Raw genomic sequence first — 17904 nt, forward strand, 5'->3', positions numbered from 1 at the left:
GGCTCGCACATCGGGATCTGTCACGTCTACAGATCCATACGGGCTGAGGTTTCGTTATTAATGATTGTTGACCACAATCTTCTCGCCTGTATACCATACGTCATACGATGCATGTTCATTCACCACACCTGTACGTCTACCCACCACGGTCTGTGGGTACTCTAGGCCTGAGTTTCTGTTAATTACCTGTCTCTGCGCTGCAGGTTACTCGGGTTAACTCACTATTCACAACTCACACACGGGGGGGGGGGGCTCATCATCAGGTTCATTCATGCACCGTAGTCTTGACTTTTCTGCCATGTTCTCATTCTTAGGTAGGCAGAGGGGCGTTGTTGTTCTCATGTCTGGTTGTCTGTCTTTCCTTCTAGTTGCGTTTTCAGGTTGGGTCGTCTTGGCATCCATACCAATATCAACCATGCCTGCACTCACTTACAGATGTCATTTCGCCACTGGGCGCACCCTCGGGTTGGAAGCAGACGTCAATTTTCTTAGTTGACATCCTGTTGCATAGAGGCCCTTGTTACCGCCTTGGGATTCATACTCTCAGGGTGTGTCCAAGCCATGGTCCTTAGGTGGTAGGTTGGGCGACATCATCACCAATCTGGATTCCACTCTCAGCTCCGATCTCTTGTCTAGGAGGTTGCCTGGAGTACTGCTCAGAGACGTCGGTCCAGTCATCTTTGCTCCTCCCCGGTTTGTTCCAGGTGGGGAGGGGGGTGCTTTAGTCACTTCGGGCATGGCTGGATCATGCTATGGGACTTATTCCCCTGGGTTCTCCTTCTTCGGTTCAGGATTCGGTCTCGGTTGGGAGGTCTCGGTCAGTAGCATGACCTGCTCGCATCCGGTGGGACCAGTTTGTCTTGGTGTCGCCATGTTGATGATGCTCATTGCCATGGCACCTACTCCATCACATCCATCGGGCAGCCAGGTTTCCTCTCCTATCACTGGTATTTTTGCCACTCACCCTCTCACTTCCTCTTACCAGTTATGGGAAGGGGTGTTTTCACGGTGCTTCTTCTGGTGTCTGTTGTAGGGGTTCTTCGGGTCAGCCCTTGCTCTCTTTTCCCCACGTATCCTCTCATTCATAGCAGTTCATTCTCATGTCCGGGTCACCTTGGGCATCAGGCTCATCCTATCCTTCACGGGACGTTCAATTGGGTTTGCGTAGCTTGCAGGCTCTAAGGAGGTTCCTTCTCATCTCCAGGTCTGGAGTCGGTGGGTTCTACTCTCACAGCGGATACTTACCGGTTACTTACGGTTGGCATTTGGGCATACGTCATTTTATGGATGGGATCTCTACCTTCCCTCTCCCACCTAAACTTGTGTCTTTTTGCCCTCTTTTTAGGCATACTGACCATCCAGGCCATGGCACACCTCAGGCCTTGTTTCTTAAGTAATATTGCATTTCCCACTTGAAGACTCCGATTACAAGTGGGAAGGCTGGCCGTAGGCCAGCCTGTATTTGTGGGAGGAGTCGGAGACTATATAACCCTCCTCCTCTGTCAGGGCCAGGGTTGGGGTTTTCTAGGTGCCCACCCACCCGTTTCCCCCAGGTTATTCACTCATACTCATACTCATACTCATAGTGTTTTTCTTATTCTTACATTCAGGGTATGCCCTCTTTTCAGGCATACTGACCATCCAGGCCATGGCACACCTCAGGCCTTGTTTCTTAAGTAATATTGCATTTCCCACTTGAAGACTCCGATTACAAATGAGATTACTAGTTGAGAGACAGGTTGGTGCGTTATTGGACCTGCTGGCATTTTTTAGGGTTTTCCACCAAAATACACTTTCCTTTCAATCATTTATAATTATTATTTTCCGATAAAAGGTAGCGCCAGATACCCCAGTTGTTAGGTTGTATTTATTGTTGTGGAAACCCCGTGTGGGGATTTTCTTCATTTTTGGGGGGGCTGCAACCTAAAAATATATATACATATATATACATTTTTTGAGTCCATTGCCTGGGTTTGCTTATCCTACACCTAGAACTGATTAGTGCAGTTTCTCCAATCTTTATAACAACCCATTTTTTGATTGGCTCCGTGCTGAGGTTTTCTCCTGGTCACCACTAGGGATGAGCCGAACACCTCCCGGTTCGGTTCGCACCAGAACTTTCGAATGGACCCAAAATTTGTGCGAACTTTAGAACCACATTGAAGTCTATGGGACTTGAACGTTCAAAATAAAAAGTGCTAATTTTAATGGCTAATATGCAAGATATTACCTAAAAAGGGTTTGGGGACCTGGCTCCTGCCCAGGGGACATGGGTCAATGCCTAAAATGTTTTTAAAAACTGACGTTTTTTTTGGGAGCATTGATTTTAATGACGATTGAAGTGAAAAAAAAAAAAGTGAAACATTCCTTTAAATATCGTGCCTGGGGGGTGCCACGTGTTTCCCGTGTTTAGAACCGTCCCTGCACAAAATGACATTTAACGGAAAAAAGTCATTTAAAACTGCTTGCGGTTTTAATGTAATATCTGGTTCCGGCAATACGGATGAAAATGATTGAGAAAAATGCCATAGGTAGCCCCCCTGCCCATTACCAGCCCCTTTGGGTCTTGTACGGATATTAAGGGGAACCCCGTACCCATATTAAAAAAAGGAAAGGCGTGGGGCCCCCAGGCCCTATATACTCAGAACAGGAGTATACAGGCGGTGCAAACAAGACAGGGACTGTGTAGGTTTGTTGTGTTAAGTTGAATCTGTTTGTAATTTTGAACTGGTACATTTTTAAAGTGTAGCTCCAGTCAAAAAATCTATTTTTAAGCTTTTTGGAAAACATAGGGAAGGGTTATCACCCCTGTATAATTTTTTTTGGCCGTCCGTCTTTTTTCATCTCATTTCCTGTTGTCTCCTTCCGTTTGCAAGTAGGAGACATTTGTAAGTTGGATGTTTCAAAGTAGGGGCCTGCCCTATATGCTCTGCAGAAATTTGCGCCTAAGGTGTTGGTGTTGCCACAACACTGTAAGCCCTCAAAGTGACTCTTGGTGGGCGCTGGAGAGCCCTGCTGTGAACAATTATATCAAGAATTGTAATTACATGCCATTTTTGAACAGTGGTAGAAAAATAGGGCCTTTGCCACAACAATGTAAGTCCTCACAGTTACTCTCGGTGGGCGCAGGAATGGGCCCTGCTGTGAAATATTATATCAAGAATTGTAATTACATGCCCCCAAAATCCCTAATCTATTTCACAAAAATTTCCCAAAAGTATACCATGCCACGAACCCAGGGGCAAAAACTAAGGGGGTTTGCATACTTAGAAATAAATCAGCAGGCTTCAAGGTGACCCAGCAGCTAGCAGACCCAGGTGGTAGATTCCTATTTCTGAAGGGGATGTGGCGCTCCTCTCCCCTGACTTTAGCAAACGTGTATTTTCCCAATAGGGCACATGTAACTTTTTGCAGAAATATGATTGACGAGTTGAGGGGTTTCACCTCGGGACGAGTGGTGTTGGGAGGTGATTTTAATATCCCTCTTCATCCACTGCAGGACACGTCCACAGGGAAATCAAGCCTTTCTTACCGTGTACTGAAACAAATGAAGGCTTCCATATTTTCCCTTACCTTGATCGACTCATGGAGGATGGCCCATCCGAGAGGGCGAGATTTTACACACTACTCGGTACCAAACTGAAAGCACTCCCGAATTGACTATGTGTTCCTGACCCAAAGGGACCTCCCTGACTTGTTAGAAGCCCACATTGGCATACAATCATTTTCTGATCACACTCCTGTCGCTCTGACTATTAAACGGCTGACCCCTGGTTCTAAACCGTGCACGTGGAGGTTGAATCCCTCCCTCCTTGCTGATCTCGACATTAAGACCAGATTAACGGACACTTTACGCAATTATTTTGTGGACAACTCCTCGGAGGACCTTTCCCCCCTAACCATCTGGGAGGCGCACAAGTGCATCGTGAGGGGGGAACTGATCTCCCTAGGAGCAACCCATAAAAAGGAAGCTGAAAACAAGGTTCAGTCACTAGTGATCCGGATTGCACGCCTTGAGAGCCAACATAAGCAAACTTTAGATGAGACAGTAGCAGAGGAACTCCTATCCCTACGTCAAGAATTGCAGACTATTTCGGATTCAAAAAGTTAAAGAGCGATCTTTTTAAAAAAAGGTGTATTACGAACACAGGGACAAGGGAGGTAGGCTGCTGGCTAAAGCTCTGAAAGAGGCCTCTCTGGCCAATAACATCATAGCAATCAAGACTACAGAGGGCAATTTGACTAATCGCACTGAGGACATTGCAGTCTGTTTCCAACAATTTTACGCCAAGCTTTATAACATCCCAAATCCACACAGACCTCCCGAGCTTAGAGGGGATAGGGGTCACATTATTGGGGATTACTTAACCCAGAGTGGAATGCCCACCCTTACCCCGGAGGAAGCAGAGTCCTTAGAGGGGCCAATCACTTCAGCTGAGCTGACAGACACAATCAAAAACCTTAAATCTGGCAGGAGCCCTGGCCCTGATGGGTTCTCAGCCCACTATTTTAAAACCTTTAGCGATAGCTTGTCCGGGCCCCTATTAAATACACAAAACTTCTTAATGGTACCACGTCAACTACCAGAAACATTTTTGGAGGCGCATGGTACGGTAATACCTAAATCGGGCAAAGACCCGACAGATTGCACCAGTTACAGGCCAATTTCCCTTTTGAATCTAAATTTAAAAATCCTTGCAAAGATTGTAGCAAACAGATTAAGTCCTTTCCTCCCACAACTGATTGGACTAGAGCAGGTGGGATTTGCCCCAGGTAGGGAGGCTAGGGACAATGTGACGAAGGCCCTTGATCTGATTACTCACTGCCGTAAGGTAGGACTCGAGGGCTTTCTCCTGTCAACCGACGCGGAGAAAGCCTTCGACAGGGTCTCTTGGGACTACCTTTTGGCCACTTGTTCATACATTGGCCTGAAGCCACACATGTTAGCCTAGATATCTTCCCTGTATCAGAATCCAACAATGAAACTAAAAATCAATGGGTCCCTGTCTGGTAAAGTGCAGGTGCGGAATGGTACCAGGCAGGGATGCCCACTATCACCCTTTTTATTCATTCTGACGTTGGAACCTTTTATCCGCACCGTGAATAGCTCCCCATCCATATCTGGTTTTAAAGTTGGCAGGGACTGAAAAATTGGGTTGGTGGCATCACCCAGAAGCAAAAATGTTCTTCCAACATATCAGCAGAGGAGGAAGACGATAGACAATCAACATAACAGGGCAGTCACTCAGCATCAGCATAGGCAGTCTTGAAGGGATGTGATATTTCAAAAAAAAAATATTCGGTTACATCAGCTTCAGGTGCTTGGTAGCTGTGGGTGATCCAAGACTGATTCATCTTTATGAAGGTCAGTCGATCAACTGAGTCTGTGGACAGGCACACCCTGTGATTGATAACAAAGCCACCAGCAGCACTGAAGGTGCGTTCCCAAAGAACGCCGGATGCAGGACAGGCCAGTAGCTCAATTGCATACTGTGCAAGCTCTGGCCAGTGATCCATCCTCAAGACCCAGTAAGCCAGAGGATTTTCGGTGGGAAAGGTGTCCAAGTCTGACCTTGCCCCTAGCTATTCCTGCGCCATGTAAATCAGACGCTGGCGATGGTTGCTGGAACCGATCATACCTTGGTCCCTTTTGTCCACCTATTGGAGCACACACTGTGTGGAATAATGGACAGGGCACTTGAGGCAGAACAGAGGCAGGAAGAGAGGGACTTCCTTAACTCTCAAGGCCCACCCTTATCCAGACACTGTTCATGCTGGCCTGCCGATCACACAGGAAGAGGACAAGGAGGAGGACGATTGTGTCAGCATGGAGGTGGAACCTAGCACTCAACATCAGCAGCAGTCTTTAAGGGATCATTTACAGTCCCAAGAAACCCTTGGACTTGTACGTGGCTGGGAGGAGATTGCTGTGAATCATGTCGCCCTTAGTGACCAAGGTGACTCCGGACCAAATGTTAAATTATGCTGCATGGCCTTCCTGATCCTGCAAAGCCTGCAATCTACCCCTAGGAAGGGAAATTCTTTCCTGTAAGAGTTGATATGGGAAAAGTATGTCTCCTCTTCACTGATGCTTTATCACCAATACTTGTTTCACTAGAAACCCCAAATAAAAAAATAAAAATAAAAAAATTCATTAGGACAGAAAGTGAGGTGGAATCTTCTGAAGAAGTGCATAGACAGCAAAAAAAAAAAAAAGTTACAGGGGTGATAACCCTTCCTATGTTTTCAAAAAAAGCTATTTTTTGACTGGAGCTACACTTTAAAAATGTACCAGTTCAAAATTGCAGATTCTACTTAACAACAAACCTACACGGTCCCTGTCTTGTTTTCACCATCTATATTCTGCTGTTCAGAGAATATAGGGCCGGGGGGCCCCACACCTTTCTTTTTTTTGGGGGGGTGCGGGGTTCCCCTTAATATCCATTCAAGACCCAAAGGGCCTGGTAATGGATTGGGGGGGGGGGGGGGGTGTGTTTACCTATGCCGCTTGACCCGCCGATTTTAAAACTTTTTCTTTTTTTTTTTTTTTTGCATTGATACATGTCCCCTGGGGCAAGACTCGGGTACCCAAGCCCTTTTTCGGATAATAACTAGCATATTAGCCTTTATAATTAGCACTTTTGATTTTGAACATTCGAGTCCCATAAACTTTAACGGGGTTCTAAATATTTTGCACATTTTCGGTCCGTTTGCAGGTTCTGGTGCGAACCGAAACGGGTTTTTTTTCTCTCATCCCTAGTCAAGACCAAAGCTCTGTTTGACTTCCCAACATATCAGGTCTGTCTGGTAAGCTGCTCTATGTAATTGTTAGTGGAGGAAATCAGATTGTAGAGTGTATGGGGTGCACACATTGTTGTTTTCAAGTTTACAGCTGAAGCCCTGCACCTCTATATGGAATGTGTTGAAGTCGTAAAAACCTGACAGAGGTTGTAACCTTTCCTAATGGCAATCAAAAATAAATAAAGGGCTAAACATTCACATTGATTTCAATATGCACATCTTATTTTTGTTTTACTCAATTGAACATCTACCTATAAATTTGTAGATTGTCACATTTATTATTATTAAAATTGTCCCTATGGCACTGGGCATGTTTATCACCTTTACTAATATCCAGTGCCGGGATAAGGTCATCCAGCGCCCAGGGCAAAGATGCCAAACTGCCCCCCCCCCCCCCCCCTTTCCCTTAGGGTTAGGCTCAGGTGACCCCTGCAATATACCATTGCGCCCAGGGGCAGCCGTCCCTCCTGCCCACCCCTTGTCCCGACCCTGCTAATATTTACAGTATATATTAGTGACGGTGATAAATATGTCTAATGCCCTAGGGACAATTTTCCACCTCTACCTTCTATAAAGGATTGTGTGCTGTCCGAGGTGATATTGTGATCAGATTTCTATGTAGCTGATACTTTGTATATATTTTGTGTCATTTACCTATCAGGCAGGATTTATTTTTGTACATTGATCTGATGTTGATGATTGAAATAGATACAAATAGACAAAGATTTGACTGGGCTGATTGAGTAGATACAATGTTTTGTTTTCTTGTTTCTTTCCTCCATTGTGATTTAGGTTAAGAACACCACGATTGTCTCAATGTGTCTTTTCAGATAAAGTAACAATGTAAGGCGGGAGATTGTGGAGGATCTTTTATTGTAACAATGTGTGAGTGCGGCATAAGTGTTTACTCAGCTCTGCCACCTCCTGGTCATTTCTGGTAGAACACGGGGTGTGAGTGCAGTACAAGGCGAGGAATAGAGGAATGTGGAGACGATCTCCGCAATCCATGAAGAATCGGGATGGGAATAGAAGGAAGGTTCATGAATTCCCCTTCCAATCTGCTCCTCATCTAAAGAGTCTTATTATTAGGGTTATTAAACGCCAACTGCTCTGATTGGCTCAAATTTCAAATTCCTGGTTTCAAATTTTACCGCCTGAATAGTGAAGAACGTTACAGACAAACAATCAGCCCTTTTATACCGCCAAATCCGACACTGAGATCATCAGATGATATTTCTCGGATAAATGTCTCATCTATGCTTCATGTGCATTGATTAGTCTGGAATGAATAGAAATGGATTCTAAATGTTACCGAATAACGTAAAACATTTCCATGTGTTCTTTTTATGTCAAGTCCTCAAAATGCAGAATCCGCCCCCCCCCCCCCCCATACAGAACAGGATAGCGAGATGACTTCTTTCATAGATCTCTACCTTTCTATATGATGGGAAATAAAGTATTCCACGTTTCATCATTAGATCTGTATAGGATGATGGGACTGACCTCTATCAGATATGTACCAGTTACAGATTTCCCCCCCCATAGTAGAACTAGAATAATACATAGTGAGATTACTGGTAGAAATCATGACATTTGTACAATGAATCAATAAAACAAATATTTCATGTCTGAAGAATCAGATGTGTCCCCTCTTTGTAACTAGAAACCAGCAACATGTTATCAGTGTGTCTAAGTAAATGGAATTCTGTGCAGAGTATTCGGCATGTATAACGGGCTGAGAATTGCGATGTGATGAGAGCTCATTGATGGAAATGGTGGGCGGCTCTTAGAAGAGCCTTTGTGTCTTGTGTTGGGATGATGATGGGGGGATGGGGGATTACTTGGCGCTGGTGTACTTGGTGACGGCCTTGGTGCCCTCGGAGACGGCGTGCTTGGCCAGCTCTCCGGGCAGGAGGAGGCGGACGGCGGTCTGGATCTCCCGGGAGGTGATGGTGCGGCGCTTGTTGTAATGAGCCAGGCGGGAAGCTTCGCCGGCGATGCGCTCGAAGATGTCATTGACGAAGGAGTTCATGATGCCCATGGCCTTGGACGAGATGCCGGTGTCGGGGTGGACCTGCTTGAGCACCTTGTACACGTAGATGGCATAACTCTCCTTCCTGCTCTTCCTCCGCTTCTTGCCGTCCTTCTTCTGGCTCTTGGTCACGGCTTTCTTGGAGCCCTTCTTGGGCGCCGGGGCTGACTTGGCTGGCTCAGGCATGATTCGGGGGATTGTAGATTCTCTGCTCTAGGAAAGAAAAATGTGCTGGAGCCACCCCCCGTGTGCTGCTTATATAGGCGTCCTATGCAAATGAACCTCATCCCTCCTCACTCTTCTATTGGAGAATTCGGGCATGTGATGGGGAGTGACGTCATGCTTACTTTTCTCCTTTACAGATTGGTTTAGAGATAAGTCAGGAAACTATTGGCTGGATTCAAGGGTGACCAATCACAGCGTGTGACGTCAGAGCACTGAGTGTATAAATGAAGGGGAGTGGCTGTGGGGTGATATTCTACCAGTGAATAACCCGATCATCCAGATATCATGTCAGGACGCGGCAAACAAGGAGGCAAGGTTCGGGCTAAGGCCAAGACCCGATCATCCCGGGCTGGTCTGCAGTTCCCAGTCGGTCGTGTTCACCGCCTGCTGAGGAAGGGCAACTATGCGGAGCGGGTCGGGGCCGGAGCTCCCGTCTATCTGGCCGCCGTCCTCGAGTATCTGACGGCTGAGATCCTCGAGCTGGCCGGCAACGCCGCCCGCGACAACAAGAAGACCCGCATCATCCCCCGACACCTCCAGCTGGCTGTCCGCAACGACGAGGAGCTCAACAAGCTGCTGGGCGGAGTCACCATCGCCCAGGGAGGAGTCCTGCCCAACATCCAGGCCGTGCTGCTGCCCAAGAAGACCGAGAGCCACAAGGCCGCCAAATCCAAGTAATCCCGACAATCCGCCCGCCGCCTCTATTACCCAACACAACGGCTCTTCTCAGAGCCACCCACCTCCCCATACAAAGAGCCCCGCATACATCGCTTCCTTTACCATTCACTTCTATGTTTTTATTTTTTTAATATGATCAATTACTTTGTATTCATTCACACTTCTTACGGGTCAGTAGGAATATTCAGCTGTATTATACCTCTCCATACAAAGAATCGCATACATTGTTATCGGGAGATCTGATTGTAAAAATAGACAACCGAAAAAAGATTTTCTTTTACATGTTGGAAATAAAATGTTTCCTGTGACAATGAGGTGAGATCCCGATGGGGGACGATGTGTCAGGATGACACGTGTCACTAATAAGAAATGGCGATAGATTTCATACGGTCAGCTTTCATTACAGGGACTCTTCATTCTCTTCCGATGATTCTCCCAACTGATCTCATCCCCCATCTTCACTCCCCCCACAAGCAATCTCCCGCCAGAGTCCTATGGATTGATCCGACAATTGCGATATTAGACCCCTGTCATTTCACACCGTGCAATCCCCCAACAATAATACATAGGCGGGAATTGGTAAGGTCCGTTGTATTGTTTGTACTGCAGAGTGGAGATCACTAGAAAGTCTCCTGAACACGTGTTTTCTCCTCTGAGAAAGCAGAGACTTTTTGGACTCTCCAATAAAACATTGCTGGCTGTGGGGCCAAAATCTCACATTGTACCCGACAGAAATGTGTAGATTACAGACAAAAACTCATCCCTTTTATACCGCCAAATCCGACATTTTACATTTCGGTCAGACAGGAAGGACTTCAAATTAGTAAATCAAACATTTAAATATGTTCTATTTTTATTGCAACGACACCTCAGGTGAAAAATGTGGACAAAATGAGAACCACAGACATCAGATTAATTTTCTATGGAAAGTGGTGTTTATCGGCGGAACAATCCACCTGAAAAACAAAAGTGAGATAATATTGTAATACAGATCAGTTATATTACATCTAAAGAAAATCGTGCAATCGGATTGTATAGTGTATGTTTAGCTAAAAAGAACTCCCTTCCCCACATATTAATCGTTCTAACTCCAGAAATGTACAGATAATGATAGCCCTTTGTATGAGAAGGTGGGTGGCCCTGAGAAGGACCTTTGTTTCGGTGAAGTGGGTAGGTGTTTATGAGGGTTTAGCCTCCGAATCCGTAGAGAGTGCGGCCCTGGCGTTTGAGAGCATAGACGACATCCATGGCGGTGACGGTCTTCCTCTTGGCGTGCTCGGTGTAGGTGACGGCATCGCGGATGACATTCTCCAGGAAGACTTTGAGCACCCCGCGGGTCTCCTCATAGATGAGTCCGGAGATGCGCTTGACACCCCCTCTGCGGGCCAAACGTCGGATGGCGGGTTTGGTGATGCCCTGGATGTTGTCCCGGAGCACCTTCCTGTGCCGCTTGGCGCCTCCTTTCCCCAGACCCTTCCCTCCTTTACCACGACCAGACATGATAACTCTTTCCTGTTACTAAGAGAAACTGAGAATAGCGAAAGGTCTGTCCGCCCTCTTTTTTATAGAGACTGTGCGGACCTGATTGAAACCACCCTGAGAAAAGGCGGAGTCACACCCATTCATTACACAGAATAGATTTGTTTTTCCACGTTAGGCTCCTAAACATTCTGCTGTTTGGAAAAATATTAAGGCAACAGAAATACATCTAGAGAAGACAAATATATTCTTCCTTCTTATTGATTTTATAGCTATTCTATGAAGATTGAACCGAAAATATCATTTTTTTGGACTCTTCATAACAGAAACCACAATCACCAGATACTATTGTCAATAATAATGTCATATCTATAAAATAGTTCTCTGAAAATGAAAAATATTATACGGATAACCCCTTGTTTTTTCACAGGCTTAAGAATTTAGCGGACCTGATAGGAGACTAATGGAAAGGGGCGGGGTCACAGCGTGTTGGTTTTCTGCAGAGAATTTCACATTCTTAGAACCTTGTAAATATTTAGCAAATTGCATGTTACAGAGGGGGAAACCGATCATCAGACAATATATATATATATATATATATATTTTTTTTTTTTTTTTCACTTATTCCTTCACTGTACATATGTATCTGTGTCATGGTTACTACTATTTATTTCACATTTCTTTTTATACATATTCTGGTTGTGATATGAGGACGATCTTAACTGATACATGTCTGAAAGAGAACAATATATATATATATATATATATATATATATATATATATATATACACATATCTATCAGTCAGTGACATGAACTTTTCATGATCAGATCTGTATGTGATCGTGACTTTATTTCCCCATCATATAGAAAGTAGAGATCTATAATAGAAGACATTTCTCTATCGTGTTCTGTGTGTAGCAGTGGTGAGATGCTGGATTCTGAGAACATATAGAAGTGTTTTCTCATGGTTCAGCAAGTTTTTGCCAAGTTTTTAGAAATATGGGGTGAGGATCGATCAGCAGGTTAGACTATTTGATGAAGGGGGGTACACAGTCCACATGGAGATGGCGTTATGGGATGTACTATACTACCGCCAGGGCGGCACACATTACAGGGAAGAATAGATTCGGGGTTGGAGAGGAAAATCCAGACAGATGGATTGTGAACTCCCCGAAAACCTTTTGTTTCATGATCGTCCATCTGGGGAATCGACTATTGATTCTAATATTTTGGCTGAGAATGGACTGTTTTTATCTGTCGGCCAATAGGAGTGTCTGGAGGATCAGACAGACACGGGGATCAATTGTTTACTCAAAGTAGAATCGGGGGTGACATATGTAATATATATATATATATATTTTTTTTTTTTTTTTTTGAGAGAATTGAAATCTAATGTTTAGAACAAAATATTCCTTTATTCTCATAACACTCAATTTGGGTTGTTTATCATTCCAACAATGAATCTCCTTAGAACACACAGCGGCCGCACTAAATAATGAAAGGAGTGAATGGTCGTATAAAATCGTCCGTTCCGAAGCCAATCGGCGCTCATATCCGATTTATAAATCATTTTAGTAGAAGAGATGACATGGGAAGCACTGTGTGCTATTAGCGATGTCAGTGTTATGTAAGTAGGAGGCGCCCCTGATCTGTGTATGGATGTCTCTGTGAGGAGGGGGTAGGTGGCTCTGATGACCTGTAAGTAGACGGTAGGTAGGAGGTATAATGGTGCCCCTGGTCGGGGTATGTAGAGCTCTGTGAGGAGGAGGTGGGTGGCTCTGAGAAGAGCCTTTGGGGGGGGTGTAGATGAAAGGAGGTCTCCGGTGGGATTATTTCTTCTTCGGAGCGGCCTTCTTGGGCTTGGCTGCTGTCTTGGGTTTAGCCGCCTTCTTAGCCGGACTCTTGGCGGCTTTTTTCGGCTTGGCTGCAGCTTTGGGCTTCTTGGGGCTCTTTGGCACCTTCTTGGCTTTGGCAGCTGCGGGCTTTTTTGCGGGTTTCTTGGGGCTCTTGGCTGCGGTGGGGGCTTTGGTGGTCGCCTTCTTCTTGGGGGACTTGGCTGGCTTCTTGGCGGCCGGTTTCTTGGGGGACTTGGCCGCAGCCGATGGCTTCTTGGCACTTTTCTTAGCGCTTGCCGCCTTGTCGTCCTGCTGCTTCTTGTTGATCTTGAAGGATCCGGAGGCGCCGTGTCCTTTGACCTGGACGAGGCTCCCCTTAGTCACCAGCCCCCTGATGGCGACCTTGAGGCGGCTGTTGTTCTTGTCCACATCGTATCCTCCGGCGGCCAGGACCTTCTTGAGGGCGGCCAGGGAGACCCCGCTGCGCTCTTTGGAAGCGGCCACGGCTTTGACGAGGAGCTCGGACACGCTGGGACCGGACGGCTTCTTGCTGCCTTTCTTGGCTCCTCCGGCTGCCGCCTTCTTAGCCCGCTTCTTCTTGGCAGCGGCGGGCTCCGCTGGAGGAGCGGCGGCTGGGGCGCTCTCAGTCTCCGTCATGATTCTTCACAAAGGTTTACAAAACGTTCATAACTCGATCATCCCAACACTCTGCCTTTATACAGTACGATCGTCATTTCTATTGGTTGGTAGCAGTACGCTGTCTGCACTGCTATTGGTTACACATTAGACCCGCCCACCCACTCTTACTTCAGTAATGGGGAATCTTCTCCCTCTTGTTGTGTTTCCCGGGCAGAGAGAAAAACGATTTTATACTGAAATAGAACGATGTCCGATCGTCATCGGGGACCCGATCTGCTCACTGGACTGTCACTTATCGGGGGTCACTTACAGCTGTCAGGAGCTGCTGAGGAGGCTGAACACAGAGGCTGCAAACACAACCATCCTCCTGAGTGTGGCTCCCATTCTTCCTTCTATCTTCTTTTCTACACAAATTCTACACAGAAAACAATCTTCTCACATCTCGCACTAGAATGATCTTCACATTAGATGAGTGAAGAGTGACCATCAGGAAACATTTCCCTCTAATACAGAACTCTGCTCATCTATAGCTGAGTAGAAGGAGCCTGGAACAAAAACATCAGCCGGTGACATGAGATCCTTGTGTGATGTGATGGCAGATATTGAGGACGTTTATCGATCTGTTTTACTACACAGCTATACATCCTACGCAGGTATAATGTTTGCTTTGAATCCTTCTATAGCTGTGTAGTAAAAGAGATCAATAAACGTCCTCAAAGTATCTGGATAACAATCTATGTATCGTGTTGACCAGATAATGATACATAACACATAAAATATGACATTGTGTAAATAGTTTATTGTTTTAGTAATTAAAGAGCCAATCCATCAACATTAAATCCCCCAAGAGATCATTTCAGTAACAAGAACTTTACTGAAAACCCTAATATAGTGTAGCTTGAGGTGAATCTGGATAGTAAATATTGGCTATTTGTAGGTTAGTGAGGGTTGGATTTATTTCTAGGCTACTAAAAATAAAAAAATCTAATAAATAAAAAAATACATACTGACCAGGGAACTTATTTTATTTGTGTTAACATTTTCCATTACAAGCTTTCAGGGTGTTCCCTTCCTCTCAGATCCAAGAAGAACTAAAAGTATAAGGAATTCACCAAAAGTTTGAACCCGAGGATTTTAATATTAGACCCCCTTTAACCCATTATCATCTCCCCTCTGTATCCCAGTTAGTTCCGCTCCTCCTTTCCCTAGATAGCATCTCCTCTCTGTATCCTCAATATCTCCTCTCCTCTGTATCCCCAAAGCACCGATCTACTAGTGTGGATGAATCCCGGCTAATCCTGAAAATATACAGCGCCAAAAATGTCACTGATCCAATGATCCCAATCACATGGAAAGTACATGTATCTCATAATACTATAAATCACCAGATACACAGATATTAATTCTAAATAACTACTAGATCACTGTGAAGAAAGGAAAAAGGATAGATAGATAGATAGATAGATAGATAGATAGATAGATAGATAGATAGATAAATCCCCAGAAACTCCACACATGATGTCCGCCTCCTCCCCCAACTTTATTCTGATTTATACTCAATATATAGCACACCGCTCCTTCCTATCATTAATAGCACCGCTCCACCGTATGTACAAAGCATCGCTCCTCTATATCCCGAATAGCACGTCTCCGCTGTATCCTAATTATCACGACTCCACCAATATCTCCATAAAGAGGACATGTTACCTGACCAATACTATCACATATGGGGGAGGGGAGACATTGGGGCTGAAAAGACCACCGATATCTCCATAAGGAGGACCTCCCCATCTAACTGGGCCACCCTCCAGTTTGTGGACTGGAGGAGTTGCTCTATTTTCCATACTTGCGGTATACAAATACCACACATGAACCATGTTGATGTTATGTAAGTCCTGCAAGTTGATTTATATCAGGGAGTTACCTGGAAGTGACCCTCTGGAGATTTACTCTGATCACTGATAATATTCAATAAAAAGGTATAAAAAAAAAAAAAAAAAAATTATCCCACTCTATTCCAAATGAAGGTGCAACACTGACACCTGGCGGTGAACATGATACATGGCATCTGTACTGGGATCTGCGAAGAGATACAATGTGATTCATTGTAATGTTTCCCTTCCTAATTCCCAAGTTGTGTTTACAATGTAGACTTTGGTAGCTGAACCAGAACAATGTCTGGGGATGTAGTGAATTGGAAACACAAGCGGCCATCTAAATACTCGATGTGTGTTTTTTTTGTTTGTTTTGTTTTTTCTTTTGATTTTTTTTTTTCTTTTTGGGAAATATAGATGTACCTGGCTAGCAAAGCCCATCGAATAATCCAGAATCATTTTGTACATGGTTAGAATAAACTCTTATGTGTAGTATGTGGGTGGCTCATTTCCACTATACAACACAAAGACACCGCCTCCCCATACAAAGAGCCCCACATACATTTTTTATCGGGAGATTTGATTGTAAATACAGATAATGGAAAGTTTCATCCCCATGGCGGAACAATGTGATAATGACCACACACCTCTCCATACCAACACATGTTACCAGAATAAAGCTTTCAATTTATAGAACAATGTGATCTCATTACAGGGACTCCTCTTCCTTCTCCTCCATCTTTTATTTCTGATTCATTTCTTTCAGAAACCATTCAAACGATTCCAATCATCCTCCCCACTGGAAAGGAACCCAGATCGTCTCTCTTTCCTCAGAGGAATAAAACAAATAATATCAGAGAGAAACACCCCTGACTGTGATTGGCTCAACTTTCAAACTGAATTCCATGGAACGTTCCAGGCAATCCGCCCTCCAACTGCCAAATCCGATAGGAAGCTTTCCATACTTTCCGGAGAACATTTTATTTCAGACAAGAGTCAATATTACAATCAAATGAAATCTGCCCTTTGAGTTTATTTCAGAATCCGCTCTGCTATAGGATTTTTGCTATAGAGATCAATGAAAAGTCTACTGAACAAGTATGGGGAGATCTCTCTTTCTGGAAACCTCAAAAGAAAGATATCATTGGTTGATGAATGGAACGCCCATAACTGTGATTGGTTCAGATTTCAAATTGAATTTCAAATTTTCCCACCGGAATCATATAGATTAGTGTGCATTTAATCACCGGATCTCCATCATGTCACTGAGCGATGTGTATTTGTCACTCTTTCACAAATGCTGCATTTACAGATGTTGCCCTTATCCCAACCAGAACATTCCTAAAAAGAAATGTGTAAAGACATGGGGAAGTACATTATGTAGCAATTATGACACTGCCAGATAAATCTATACAAGGAATGATTAAAGCCTCGTTCACACTATCAGATTTTCTGCAGACTTTTTTTTTTTCCTTCAGATTTACCAAAACCATGTAGTGCAAGGGCCTGCCTGATTGCATACAAATTGTAACTCCTAAAGTCTGACCTCATATTATATGTTTTTGGTAAATCTAAAGGGGGAAAAAAAAAAAGGAAAAAAATCTGATAGTGTGTATGGGGCTTAACAAAAAGAACCAAATCAATTTCTTCTTTGTAACTAAAATCCAGCAAAATGTTTACAAGGCTCTGAATAGAAGTCATTGTCTGCACAGGACAGAATAGTTGTGACCACGCCCCCTTCCACCAGTCTCCAATCAGGTACGCTTATAAACATGAGATCAAGGTGTTGGATGGATTGTTGTTGCCTCAATATAATGAACGTCTACATTTCTCCTGTAACAAACACTAGTGATGGCCGAACGGTTCGCCCGGCGGTCGTTTCGCGGCGAATTTCCGACTTTCGCCGTCCGCGGGTTCGAACGCCTTTTTCCGTCGTTCGCCCCGGCGGACTTACGTGTTTAATGTATACAAGAACTTTAACCTTTCGTGACACGTTTATCATGTGTTACAGGACAACCAATTGAGACATGACAGCTCATGGACACTTGGACATTCCCCCTAACCTATAAATACACCCGATCCGGTGGCCATTTTACATTCTTTCTTCTGTCACTGTAGGGAAAGGATCCTGTGTGGAGTAGGGACAGAGAAAACGCTAGCTATTTGGTACACAAAAGTTCTTTTCAGGACTGGTATAGGTGTTAGGTCAGCAGCCTGAGTTTCTTTTGTCAGTTTAGATAAAGGGACAGAGCGCTGTATGCTGCTATTTTAGGGACAGCTCAGCCAGATTAGTCTTTCTTCATCATCATCATCATCATCATCATTAGCTGTTACTATCA

At 44.5% G+C, this 17904-nt stretch overlaps 4 protein-coding genes across 4 annotated transcripts; 1 reads left to right on the forward strand and 3 right to left on the reverse strand.

Annotated features, from left to right (window-relative positions):
• Positions 1-8372: 8372 nt before the first annotated feature.
• Positions 8373-9042, reverse strand: LOC143927307 (histone H2B 1.1). Its single transcript, XM_077451314.1, has one exon. It carries the CDS (start codon positions 9017-9019, stop codon positions 8639-8641), a length of 381 nt encoding a protein of 126 aa, XP_077307440.1. The 5' UTR covers positions 9020-9042; the 3' UTR covers positions 8373-8638.
• Positions 9043-9311: 269 nt separating this feature from the next.
• Positions 9312-16600, forward strand: LOC143927310 (histone H2A type 1-like). Its single transcript, XM_077451317.1, has 2 exons — positions 9312-9732; positions 16332-16600. The coding sequence occupies exons 1-2, from the start codon at positions 9344-9346 to the stop codon at positions 16405-16407; spliced, it is 465 nt and encodes a 154-aa protein (XP_077307443.1). The 5' UTR covers positions 9312-9343; the 3' UTR covers positions 16408-16600.
• LOC143926901 (histone H4) lies at positions 10592-11236 on the reverse strand. Its single transcript, XM_077450940.1, has one exon. It carries the CDS (start codon positions 11234-11236, stop codon positions 10925-10927), a length of 312 nt encoding a protein of 103 aa, XP_077307066.1. The 3' UTR covers positions 10592-10924.
• LOC143927308 (uncharacterized) lies at positions 12613-13709 on the reverse strand. The gene has a single exon (XM_077451315.1). The coding sequence runs from the start codon at positions 13707-13709 to the stop codon at positions 13047-13049; it is 663 nt and encodes a 220-aa protein (XP_077307441.1). The 3' UTR covers positions 12613-13046.
• Positions 16601-17904: the final 1304 nt, after the last annotated feature.

The sequence above is a fragment of the Lithobates pipiens genome, unplaced genomic scaffold (assembly GCF_037356315.1).
Source record: "Lithobates pipiens isolate NorthernLeopardFrog02 unplaced genomic scaffold, aLitPip1_a1.2 Scaffold_23, whole genome shotgun sequence".
NCBI lineage: Eukaryota > Metazoa > Chordata > Amphibia > Anura > Ranidae > Lithobates > Lithobates pipiens.